Below are 12,677 nucleotides of genomic sequence, written 5' to 3' on the forward strand. Positions count from 1 at the left end.
ATATCAAGCCAGCTGGGTAAGGTTTCGAACCCAGTTAGTTCCATATAAACATTCCATATTACCAACTTGTCCACTTCATTAGCCTACAGATTTAAAACTGTTGCAGGGGTTGACATCACATATTCTGAAAGTGTCTAGTTTTTGTACCACCAAGAAAATAAAGTTACAGTTTTCAAATTGCTTGACAATACTGAGTCGTATGTTCCCTGCAAACAATGTTACTTAAAGTTGCTTTCCATCTGTAATTGCCTGTTCTATTATCTCAATTCCATGATTCTTTCAACAGTTCTGTAGTGAAATTGTGTGGGCACCAATAAACTTAGCATCAACTAACAAGAAAGTATAGTACAAATAAGCAAGATGCTTAGAATTTATCACAGCACTTATCAGTACCTAGGTCAACAGATTTTTAAATTACTGATTAGGTTTATCTGTTAGTAGTTCCATTTTAAATTAATTTGCTTGCAATGCCATTGCCATCATTTATAATGCACATAGATGACTTCAGAAAAATTCTGTACGACACTGTTTATAGCTATTCACTCGTGAAGAATGATTAACATCTGTTATCGAGATGGTTTATGACGTGTTACTGACAATACGTATCTCATATTCAGCAGAATAAGGTGCAATTTTTGATCACATTCCTGTCAAAAACAAACAGGAACATTGTTTCATCACTGTGTAGCCTTTGCACTTTCCAGTTTTGGGTGAAATATTGAATTTAACACTTGTTGAACATATAGTGGCTGAGACTTACACTGACAACCAAGTTTCCTGAAGCTCCCACTGTTATATTTTTGTTTGTAAGGAGTCCTCACAGACTAACACACGAGAGAGGATGGTTGCTCATGTTATGTATACTGACACCATCATAAGGAAATAAATTTATTCAAAATAAGCTTTGCTCAACTGCATTGTATCACTTTTCTCTAAGGGTGCTGTTCATGTACTAATGCATCTCAACTCCATAATGACTGCAACACTATTTTCAATACTGAACTGCGAAAAAAAAGCCATCTCTCCTTTGCATCACTATCTTTGTATTGTGTTAGTATCTTCTATATGGAGTTAACCAATTTTTTTTTTTTTCAATGACCAGTTGCTTTCAGGAAGGAAACAATATTCAGAGTATAATGACCTGCCTACAATGAAGTCATTAGAGTCAGAACAGTCCTTAATGGTCAAGGGCAAGGTACAACTTTTTATTTTTTATCTTAATTCACCTGTGGAAAGTCAACAGTTATGGCCATCTAGAAACGTGAACCACCTGCAAAATCTGTAGATGGGTTTGAATAATGCAAGCGTCCTACTGGAGCTGGTGAGCCTGTACCTTCCTTGGGCCACCGAAGTGACTTATAATGCCATTTATTTGGGGACCTTTTGGATTTATAATATTCCAGACTCTCACTTAGCTACATCCTAAATATTTACCGAAATTAAAGATTCCTTTTTTTTTAGTTTCCATATTCAAAATAGAATCAAATGAGTAAAAAGTACTCAGACCTAACACCAGTGAGTGAGTATGCAACATGTATCAGTGGCTTCAGTTTTGAGATCACTATTTAGTGGTCTAGTCCTTCTGGTGGGTTCAGTTCTGTAACTCATGATCCCGTACCAGATTTTTTTTTAAAGATGTTCAGTTGTAATAATTATGTATTTTAGACTTCTGTACACGAACCTTTGGTAGTTACAGTGGCAACACTGATGCAGCTACATAAAATTAAAACTCCACTGTATACTCCCTCCCCCTGCTTAGCCGTAGTGCACAGGAATTAGTAATCTCTCACCTTATGGTGCACATGGAGCCTGACTGTGGTGGATTTTTGGGTGGATGAACACACATTCTGTATTTTTGCGAAACCAGTGTAAGTCTACTAACATTTTAAGTTAGAACTGATCGATAAAGGGAATGTTTCTTCATTGATATTTTGTTCAGTTCAAATGTTTGCGTACACACAGTGAATACTGCCTCCTGGGGTAACAGCTACAAGTGAGGCTCATTTACTTTAACGTGTAATGTCGTCACTTTTAAGTCTTCTGCACTAAACATTCAATGTTGTGATCCCATTAGCTGCAGGAAGGGCGGTTAGGCAGCGCCCTATCTAAGCGACAGAAACGACCGTCAGAGCGCGACACCTTGAGACGACGAGACACACAACGGCAAGTATAGTAATGGAAGTGTCCTATGTGAGCGACGTTCGTGGCGCTGCTTGTCCTCTGCTACAACTTACAACCCGAGAGAGTGGACGCGCTAGCTGCTATATCGTCCGATTTAAAAAAACTATTCGGTGAAAAATTTTTATTCTTCAGCATCTTACAACTTACTGTCTTCGCTCGATAAAGAACTAAATTTATTTTCGTCATTACTGTGCTGTACGAAACGACGTAAATGCACTTAATTTTTTAAGAGTTTGCAGAGGTAAAATCGCATTGTGTAGTCTTTGCGTATGGTTTATTTTAGGCCATACATTATTGCATATGAAATGTAGCCAATAAATCGAAATTGTATTTAAAGTTGAGAGCGTAAAGATGTCTCTTCACTCTTGAGATATTGGGGGGTTATATTCGCGGACGGGTAGTTTGCGGAGCGTTCGAATCCCTTCCTACGCATCGTGAATCTAGTGGTCGTAAAAGTAGTGACGCGTAAACGGTTCAAGATATCGACACAAAATTTTTTGGACATGACAGCTCGCAAAAAGGACGTGTTTTACAGTATCATTAACACTTTTGTTATCAAACGTTTGAGCGGAGCGAAAACAAGACCCCTTATAAATTACACAATGAATTTCCGTCCAAATTTCCATAGTCAAATAAAGAGAGAGAGAGAGAGAGAGAGAGAGAGAGAGAGAGAGAGAGAGAGAGAGAAGTGGGCAAATGTGGTATCAAAGTGGCCAGCACGAGGTCTAGTTTTTCATGACAATATTTGATTGCTTGAAAAAAGGATGATTATGGAAAAGTTAATTACGGATTCGAAGAAAAATTGAAATATTTCACGCACAGCTGCCACTAGCCAACAGTGTCAAAAAGTTCATCTGTTCAAGGCCTAGCTAGCTATCTCGCGCATAAAAAGATTTATTCGTGTGATATTTGTCAAAAAGATTTCCTTCGAATCAAGTACTAAATTTAGGAATTTCGAGAACAGAAGAGGTTAGACTGGCGAATGAGGTGTCAATCAGTTATGCGTTCTGAATAAAACTTGAAAACATGAAAATGAAAAATCTGTAAAATATTTTGTGAAATGATTAGTCTAAAAGAAATAAAATAGATCAGAGAAACGTTTGACGTGCCTTTGAATGAAGCTCGAAATCACGTACAGAAAATGAGTTGCATCAAATGTTTCTCTAATATGTTGTATTTCTTACTTTAAGACAAATCATTTCGCAAAACGTTTTATTTCCTTTTCAAAAAATTTTGTACGCTTTACTTATACAGACTGTTTGGATTAACTGACATGCTTGGCCTTAACACTGACTGCTGATGAACTACGCTCTCAACAATCAAATAAAAGTAGAATTTCGTGGTTGTTAATTCTGTTTTATTGGGAATTTGATGTGTGTGATACACTGGGATGCTGTGTATGCATTTAAAGACCAAGTGCTTAGGCAAGACCTTAAAAATGCACTTCGAAATACAATGTAAACAGCATAGATAAAACTTAAAAGAGTTCGTAAAAATATACGTAGTAGCGAGAACCGAACCCTGGACCAAACGATGTCTAGATACTTGCCTGCAACACTACCATTACATCACACATTCCAATTACAATGTGGACCTTATCCTATATTTACTGTAGCCAGTCATCCTTCCGCACTTATCGCTTACTGAAAGTTATTGATCATATAGGAAACATTCGTGTTTAATTTAATAATGAGATGGTCTAATGTCTTACTGCTCATCCGCGTGCAAATTTGTTGGGTGGTCTTCGTAGATGATGTAAATTATGAAATTCTCCATGAAAATCTTCCCTTGGTAATTTCGTGCACAGCGCTCCTTTACCGCCTTATTTTCCTAACAGAGCTAATTTTACTGCCTTACACTCTAACTACAGTGTTCTACCGTTTAGGGGCGCTGTTTTATAGAAACAGCTGGTCAGCTCTAGTTGTCGTCTTGTAGTGGGAGTTCGTCGCTCGCACGTAGGACACCCAAGAGTATCAATGGATGCTGCTGCTTATTGCGGGAATGTCGCGTACCCAGATGTCGCTCGCATTCTCTGTAGTACTCTAAGCAAATTAGTAAGAAAAAAATCAGCAAATGGGGGAAAAATTTATAAAGTTTTGAAACTTCGGGAAAATACTCATATGGGGCGTTGTAATAAGAAACAGAAAAGGTCCTGTGTGTGTGTGTGTGTGTGTGTGTGTGTGTGTGTGTGTGTGTGTGTGTGTGCGCACCATATTTTAAATTTATACGCAAAATGCTCATTTTTTTTCGAACATCGCTCTTATTAGTAAATATGTTCCTCGCCAAGTTGTACACGAAAAATATCTTGTGCATCTTTTCACTTATACGAATGGTATGTGTGAGGTATAAGAATTGGAATAAAATTCTGTTAACGTAATAGTTTGCAATTTTTGTTACTTATAAAAGCATTTAAATGAAAAGCGTGATTAAGTGTATGGAAATATTTCGTAGCCTACATATTCTACTTGATATTTCTTTTGCGATCAGTACTGTTGAAATCAGGAGTACGTGCCAACAATGAAAACGTCTAGTTCCCGTTCCGATTCACTCCATTCACTCAGCACTCTTCTACCACTACTGTCGCTGCCGTTTCTTCCTACCCAGTGTCCAGGACAGCTGAGTAGTTGTTCTTGTTGTGAACTATCAAAGTAGCGCCAGAGAGCAAGTCAGGCTCACTCTGCAGTCTTATGTGCTCTTTCCATCATAATGCTGGACGAACTGGCAGTCGTGGAGGAAGCAACATATTGAAGACTGTATTCTTGATTTGAGTGGAAACTGTGCATTTGGAAAAAAGACCAAGTGATTGAAAAGCTGAAAAATAAATTTGTCAACACAATGGATGACATTAAGCAAAGAGGGAAAACTTCCCAGTTATGGATACAATACATTCAGCTTGTCATCTCGGCATTGTATTTCATCCAGGCACAGCTTATGGAGAATTGGGAGCTCCATATAGAATGTGTGTGAGATACGCTCCCAATATTCCATGCAACTGGACACTTTTTATGCTAAGACGTGTCATTTGTACCTCCAGGACATGGAAGAATTGAACGAAACCATGAAACACGTGGAGTTCGATAAGTTCACCAAGGTCAGCTTCTTCACGGTTCGATGCTCTGGTAAGTACTGGTGTGGAGTATGGACTGATATGACGATAGAACAAACGCTTATGAGGAACCTGAAAAGTGTTGGAGGTGTTTCACACGGAAGAGTGTTGAACCGATGAATTTGCGGAATATCAATAGTCCATCACATATGTGAAGCTAAGGAACAGTTCTGCAATTTACACTGGATTTCAAGTGGAGTGGGAGGATAGAAATTTACGAGAAAATTCACAGAACATTTCAGCTATGGTTGCAACAACACACTCCATTTGTTTGTAAGGAGCAATTGTGTTCATTAGGATTTGGATTTGTATTTGTAACTTCTCAGGAAGTAAACAGCTACAAATCTGTGTCTGTTGGTCAAGAAGCTCTTTGAGCAATAGTTACTGTCTCGCCAAAATTTGGTTCTCTGAAGCTTAAGCGATCATGGTTAGGACAATGTGCATGTCAACTGTCAGGCTTGAAAAAAATATGACTCAAGTAGATATAACGCATTTCTTTCAGAGAATACCGCCACCTTTCTTTCACCGGATGATTTGAAGGATTGCTTCATGTACGAATTATCGCGTGTACCAATGTCTCTTACAGCAGTGTATTGATGAGGAAAACAAAAAAGTCGTCTCTGTACAATCTTTTCCATCATGTACCTGAAAGGAATAGACAATAATGAATCGACGTTCTTAGTTATAGATGGAGAGTTTCTTATGCACCATATCGTGTGCCCCGAGAATGGATCTTTTGGTGGCATTTATAATACCTTAATAGCGTGTATTCAAAGACATTATAAAGATGATGTTTCTGTTGTATTTAATGGACATTTAAAAAGTTCTCTGAAAATAGGAACTATTGAACGCCAAGGCGAACGATGAAGCGGACCTCACGAGAAATTTTCTTTAATGACAACATGTTGTGTGTTGAATTACAGTCTGCCTTTCTTAGTAAGCTCAGCAATAAGGACATGTTTATTACACAGCTTGTGCAAAAACTAGACAGTTTTGGTATTGAAACCAGGATTGCGGATGACGATGCAAATGTTTAAATTGTTGCAAAAGCAGTAAATGCCTCAAAATTTTACCAGCAAGTGATTATAGTGCGTTAGGATGTAGATCATCTTGTGCTACTTATCACTTTTCCTCCAGACGACACAGAACAAGGGTTACAGTTCTAAATATAGGCGACTTCCTCACTCACTCATGAATGCAAGATTTCAATACTGTTTCTTCATGCAGTAAGTGGTTGTGACAAGACTTCAGCCTTGTTTAGAAAAGGAAAGCTGCAAGCTTTCCAATTGTTCTACTGGTGTCCCCAAACTGCATAATATTCCACGGATATTCAACAAGCCTGCTTCCTCTCCTACTACCATTGCAAAAGCGATGATGACAACCTAAATGCCATTCGATTGAAATGTTTTAATGTACTTGTGGGTCAGGCAGACAATGCTGTCATACTCTCTCATTTGTCACTCACTACTGATGCAGGACGCCTCAACTTTTACCGCGTTTTCCTGCAAGTCCAGCTCTGGCTGATGAACAACTTGATTCCCAGAAACTGGGGGGTGGAGGGAATCAAGCTCAACCCTCTCCCCAATTCCCATGAAACGAACACTTGCTCCAGAGGAAATATTGTTACTGATTTCATGCGAGTGCATTCATGGCTGCGGAGAAAGTGAGAATGTGTGAAGGCTGACCTGCATTGCGCAAAAGCTGTTGCATACGAAGTTACACTAATGCCCCTCACAGTGATGTGAGAGAGGATTTGGATGGCCGTTTTATGAAAAAAAACATTTACGAGAATGTACTTGTTTGGTAGATATTGTGCATTTTCATTGTCTACATGCCGTTCATATGACTGTAAATACATTATAACAAAACTAATTGTTGATTAGTTTTACAGTAATTCTTATTTTCATGAAAAATGATTTTCATTTCAACTATTTAAGTTGCATACATCTAAAGTAAAAGACTACAAAGCAAAATTGTTCTGTATAAATAGAAGTCTGTTTTAAGAGAAATTTCACCTTTTTTTACCCTCAACTTTTAGCACTCGTAAACTAATTACCTTGCTTAAATATGCATTTAACCTTCTCTGAGCAGAATTTCACCAGAAATATTTTCTCTCATATAGACAACTTCGTTAAATGAACCATTTTTTGTAAAGTTTGAAAGAGGAAAATAAATTACATTACTTCATAAATTTTTCCCATATTTTTCCTAATTTGCCTGGACTATAGCTTCTGACCCTTATGGCTTACTGCCTAATTCAATCATACTCTTTTTGGAGTGCACAACACACAACAAATAACACGTGAATACTGTTTAGTTTATAACCGAATACATTGATTGGTGAGCATGTAGTCAGAAGCCCATGAATAAGAGAAGGATAAACATTTAAATGCCTTATCTCTCTCCGAGTTCGAACCATCTTTGTATTTCATTTGGTACATAATGCCTCAGTGTCAAGGCAGCAGTCTTCTCTTTATCACAGCTTTTCTACAGTTTTGTCCGATTTGTGTGTGACAAGTGGATTATAATGTCACTGTTTTATATGTGGTAGTGTTCAGCCATATTACTGTAACAATTACAGTGTAACTTTTTGTGTCACTTGGCCTATCGTTCATTTAGTAGCAGTTTTTATCAATTTACCACCGTGTTTTGAGAAAGTGCATGAAGTTGAAAGTATTAATTAACTTTGTTGGTCTGTGACAAATTTACGCAGTGCCTGCAAACAAAGCACTAGAATGCATAATGATGAAACGTTGATAGTATGAGCAGACTCTGTGGTGAGCATGAATAAAAGTTATGAAGGAATGATATTCAGTTATTTAACACAACAAATCTACTCCAGGAGGTTGTTCTACTTCAGTTATCATCATCTCAAAAACGATTTTAAAAATAATGATGGATGAAAACAAGTGCATCCTTATTCCTGAATTTTTATGGAAGACACACTCTCACTCTCTCTCTCTCTCTCTCTCTCTCTCTCTCTCTCTCTCTCTTGTGCGCACGCGTTTTCAATACCTGCATTCTTAACTGATCCTGGTGTCTGAGGTCATCCTCTTTTTTTGTACAACTGCAAACACATTTACTACCTGTTTCTTTACTGCCATCAAGAGGCTGCTTGTTATGAAAAAATCTATACTTTTATTGTGTCATTAATCTGTAAGTGGTGTTTTATATACAATATATTTTTTAATTTAAGCATAAAGAAAAATTAAATTACAAATGTTAGTGACAGTAATAATAATGAATAAATTACAGCTATCACTGTTTCTATATTATTGAACAGTAATAAGGAAAATAAATCAGTTAAAAATGGCGACTTAGAACTTAAATGTTGGACTCAAATTTTTAATTTTGTTACTTTATTTGGATGCCCAACCCTTCAACTTTCCAACATAGTTAATCACATCTCTTCTAAATACAGAGTTAAAATATATACTGCAGATTTTCTAAAGCTCTGATTAATAATATATAATGAGTTTATTAATATTATAATAATTTTATTTTAGAAATTCACAAACTCTGGTGACGGTCACATCCATCTCTGTACACTAAGGAACCTTTAGTCCCTGCAGCTAGGGTGCACAGTCCCACCGGCAGGACAAAATGTCTGCAACAGTCTTTTCTTATACCTTACCAACTGTGTTACCCCCAGACAGAAGCAGAAGGCTAACCTGAACTCCACTCTTCACAATTAAGCATCAGTTTCTTCCTCCTTTCAGAAGTCTGTATGTTATGCAAGTGTCTATGTCAGAAGCACAAGCAGAAATAATGCACCACACGAACTTTAACTGTACAATAGTCCATAACTCTTGTACAAAGTTTTTTTTTTTTTTTCATTATACACATTTATATTAGCACTATCGGTGATTGCAGGCAACTTGTCAGTTTTTCCACACTGGAGAATAATTTTTCATACGAATTGGCCTTTCTATTTTATTAACAAAATGCATTTTGCTGAATTGACAGGAGGGGCGCTGAAAGGTAAATGAGGAGAGATGAAACAGCAGATAATGGTCCTCAGTGTGGCAGTGAACATTTGCGTGTTATTTTTTTTTATTTTTTTTTTAAGTTTTCTCTATTCTGATAGTGTAGTGGGAAGTGCAGTTATGTTTCTACTGGTCAGTTTCTTATTATACAATTCATCGAGAACTGATGGTCAAACTTTATTTTAAAAAAAAATTTCTCTGCAGCAAATTGTGTTTGACAATGTGATGCACTTATTTGTAAAAACCCTTTAATGAAACTGAAGTGGGTAATAGCTCTTGTAATCTTGTGTCGTTTGGAGAAGAATTCAAAATGGAAATATTGTTAGTCGTACGCTTAAAAATTTGCTCTCTGACGGAACAGTCTGCAACGAAATTTTAAATTCTCGCATACGTAAGCTCTCCGAATTGCTACGTCCGTCAAATACTCGTTTCCGAAGCGCGGATGGTTTTGTCCGTTTAGCGAGATTCGTGAAAAGTTTAGTGGACCGGGGAGAAGTGACGAGAAAGCCATCGCAAATGTTCACTCCGTGCAGTGCGATTCGAGTGGATGGTGGAGGCGGTCGGCCGTCTACTGTATGACGCAGCACTTGCACTTGGGCTTCTTCTTGATGACGACGTGCTCCACCTGGGAGGCGTCGCTGGGTTGGACGACAGTGCCGCGCTGCACCTCGACCGCCGCCGGCTTGCTGTCGGGGGCGGCGTTGGCGGCGGCCCCGGGGGCATTGCCGTTGGCGCCGGCGCCCGCGGCGGGCTTGCTGTTGGCCACCTGCTGCTGCAGCGGCGACGCCTGCTTGGCGGCCAGCTGGGGGCTGGCGGCCTGCAGCTGCTGTTGCTGCTGCTGCAGCTGCGGCGACTGCGCGCCGTCGGCGTTCGCTGCTGCCGCCGCCTTGCCGTCGCCGGCGATGGCGCTGGCGGCAGCGGCGGGCTCCGGCAGCTGCGGCGCCGTGCTGCCCGGCGTCGGCGTGATGGGCTTGCCGCCCTTGATCAGCTCCACTATCTCATCTGCCTCGCGGCTCAGGTCGCCATCCGGGCGGAACGGGTTGTCCCAGCCGCTGTCCGTGCTGCAAAACAAACACACACCGGCACATAAGCAATCGCAGTAAAGCAGCACACCTATGCCGACGACATGAAATATACTGACGGTAAAAACCTTAACACCAAGGATGGCATGAGCGTCATAACCGAAAGGTGACAGGCACGTTTCCACATCTTAAAGATGTGGATTCAAATTTCGAACCAGTCGCTTAAGAGTGGCGCTAGTGTAATGGTACTTGAATTACGTAACCATTACGCCACCTCACCTCAACCTCTCGATACCAGCAACATTCTACTGTGTTTTTGTGAAGTAGTAAACATATTTTTGAGACAACATTCAGATTTGATTTCATTAATATAGAGGTACTTTGATACATCGATATGTTTATATTGCAATGATATTATTCTTATGTGAATTCTTTATTTTGTCACTATGATCTTGACGTACTTGTAACTCTGATTTTTGAGCGCGTAAGCGGTTATTAGAGAGTCAAGTCTCAGTCGTCATGTTAAAAAGACGCAAATTGTAGTCAGTTTATGAAATGCGAACTTTAACAGTGAGGATCATAGCTTCAAGTATGTTTTATATTGTGAAGTGTTGGTGCAACAAAAATAATAAAAAATAAATGTAACAAATTCGGAGTGCTGATTCTGATTACTTTTTTACATCACCACTGTGCTAACTTGCAAAAGTTTAATCTTCAAGAATGGTTTATGAAACACATCTATAAAACTTTTGAATATCGCAGAATAACACCTAGGCCTCTTTGTATCCGAGCTTGGAATCATCACTACCTAGATTTTCGACGATTGAGCCATGAGTTCACAACGAGACCAGCGTGGGAAACACGAAAAAGATGAGTGCCTAGTTTATCCATTATTTCATGAATTTTATTAACTGGGCTCTAATGACACCTGTCACATAATATAACGTCGTCGTTGCCCGAAAATGCAGTATTTAGCAGCGTGAGCAACACTACAAATCATAATTAATTTTTGACCTTTGTTGTGGTAGGGTTGTTAGACTAGTAGCGCTACTATGTGGATGCAAATGAGGTTTGCTTTAAATACACGCTGTAACGGTTGTAAGCGTTAGTTAACTTCAAGATTGGACGTGGTAAGTTGATGTTAGTCAAGAATGGCTTTAAGATGACAAAGACGCCATTATCGACAACTCTCTGAGTTTGAACGAGGTCAGACTACGAAAAGCTGGATGTTTTTTCCGTGACACTGCAGAAAGGCTTGGTAGGAATGTAGCCACTGTACATGACAGCCGGCAGCGGTGATCGCGGGAATGTACGGTCGCAATAAGATCGGGTTCTAGACGGCCAAGTGGCAATACGTAGGAGGAGCAGCATCACGTTCGGTGTATGGTTCTGGTGCACCATACTGCATCTGGCATCAGTTGGCACCACACTGACACAATGAAGCCAGTCGCCCTCTGTGGCGTGCTGTCCACTGACTCCATGACACCGCCATTTGCGACTTCAGTGGTGTCAAGTGAGCTCTCATGAAGGGGGGGGGGGGGGGAGGCGATGGAAGCTGTTTCTGCCTCGGTGTCATTGGTGGCCGTTTGTTGGTTGGAAGGAGACAAGTTGAGGGTCTGCGACCAACCTGTCTGCGTGCTAGACACACTGGGCCTACACCTGTAGTTAATATCTGAGGTGCGACTCCGTTTGCCAGGACGAGCACTCTCGTGGTTATCCCATGCACCTTCACTGAAAATTTGTACACCAATCTGGTGATTCAACCTGTTGTGTTGCCAATCATAAACAGCATTTAAGAGCATGTTTTCCCACAGGATAACACTTGCCTGCAAGCCGCTGTTTTAACCCAACATGATCTAGAGAACGACGACGTGTTGCCTTGGCCTGTACGATCACTAGATCTGTCTCTAATCGAGCGCACATGGGTCATCATCGGACGTCAATTCCAATGTCACCCACAAACAGCATTAACCGTCCCTGTATTGACGGACCAAGTGCAGCAGGCGTGAAACTTCACCCCACATACCGATATCCGGCACCTGTACTGCACAATACATCCATGTTTGCGTTCAACATTCTGGCGGCGACACCAATTATTAATGTACCATACGCGACTGGAACAGGAGAGGGAGGTAATGACAGTGGCACGTAAAGTGCCCTCCGCCACGCACTGTTGGGTGGCTTGCGGAGTATAAATGTAGATGAAGACATTTCACGCTTGGTTATCTCGCACTTACGCTAACCTGTTACCTAGCAACGTTAGTCACATAAATATTCCATGGAGAAAAGTAATCCCAGAATTTTATTACTCTGCATTAATCATTTTTTGGTGCTGCGATTTTTTTCCGTCAGTGTATTATCACTTGTACGGAAGGTGAATAC

At 39.9% G+C, this 12,677-nt stretch overlaps 1 protein-coding gene across 1 annotated transcript in view; it reads right to left on the bottom strand.

The window, feature by feature from the left end:
* Window positions 1-8,763: 8,763 nt before the first annotated feature.
* The window catches only part of LOC126481058 (mucin-19), an 865,341-nt gene continuing 861,427 nt past the window's right edge, over window positions 8,764-12,677 (bottom strand). Inside the window, exon 4 of the mRNA XM_050104545.1 lies at window positions 8,764-10,334. Coding sequence (XP_049960502.1) covers window positions 9,842-10,334 — 493 coding nt within the window. The 3' untranslated portion in view covers window positions 8,764-9,841. The remainder of the gene's footprint in view (window positions 10,335-12,677) is intronic.

This window comes from Schistocerca serialis, chromosome 1, assembly GCF_023864345.2.
Source record: "Schistocerca serialis cubense isolate TAMUIC-IGC-003099 chromosome 1, iqSchSeri2.2, whole genome shotgun sequence".
In the NCBI taxonomy this organism is placed as follows: Eukaryota; Metazoa; Arthropoda; class Insecta; order Orthoptera; family Acrididae; genus Schistocerca; species Schistocerca serialis.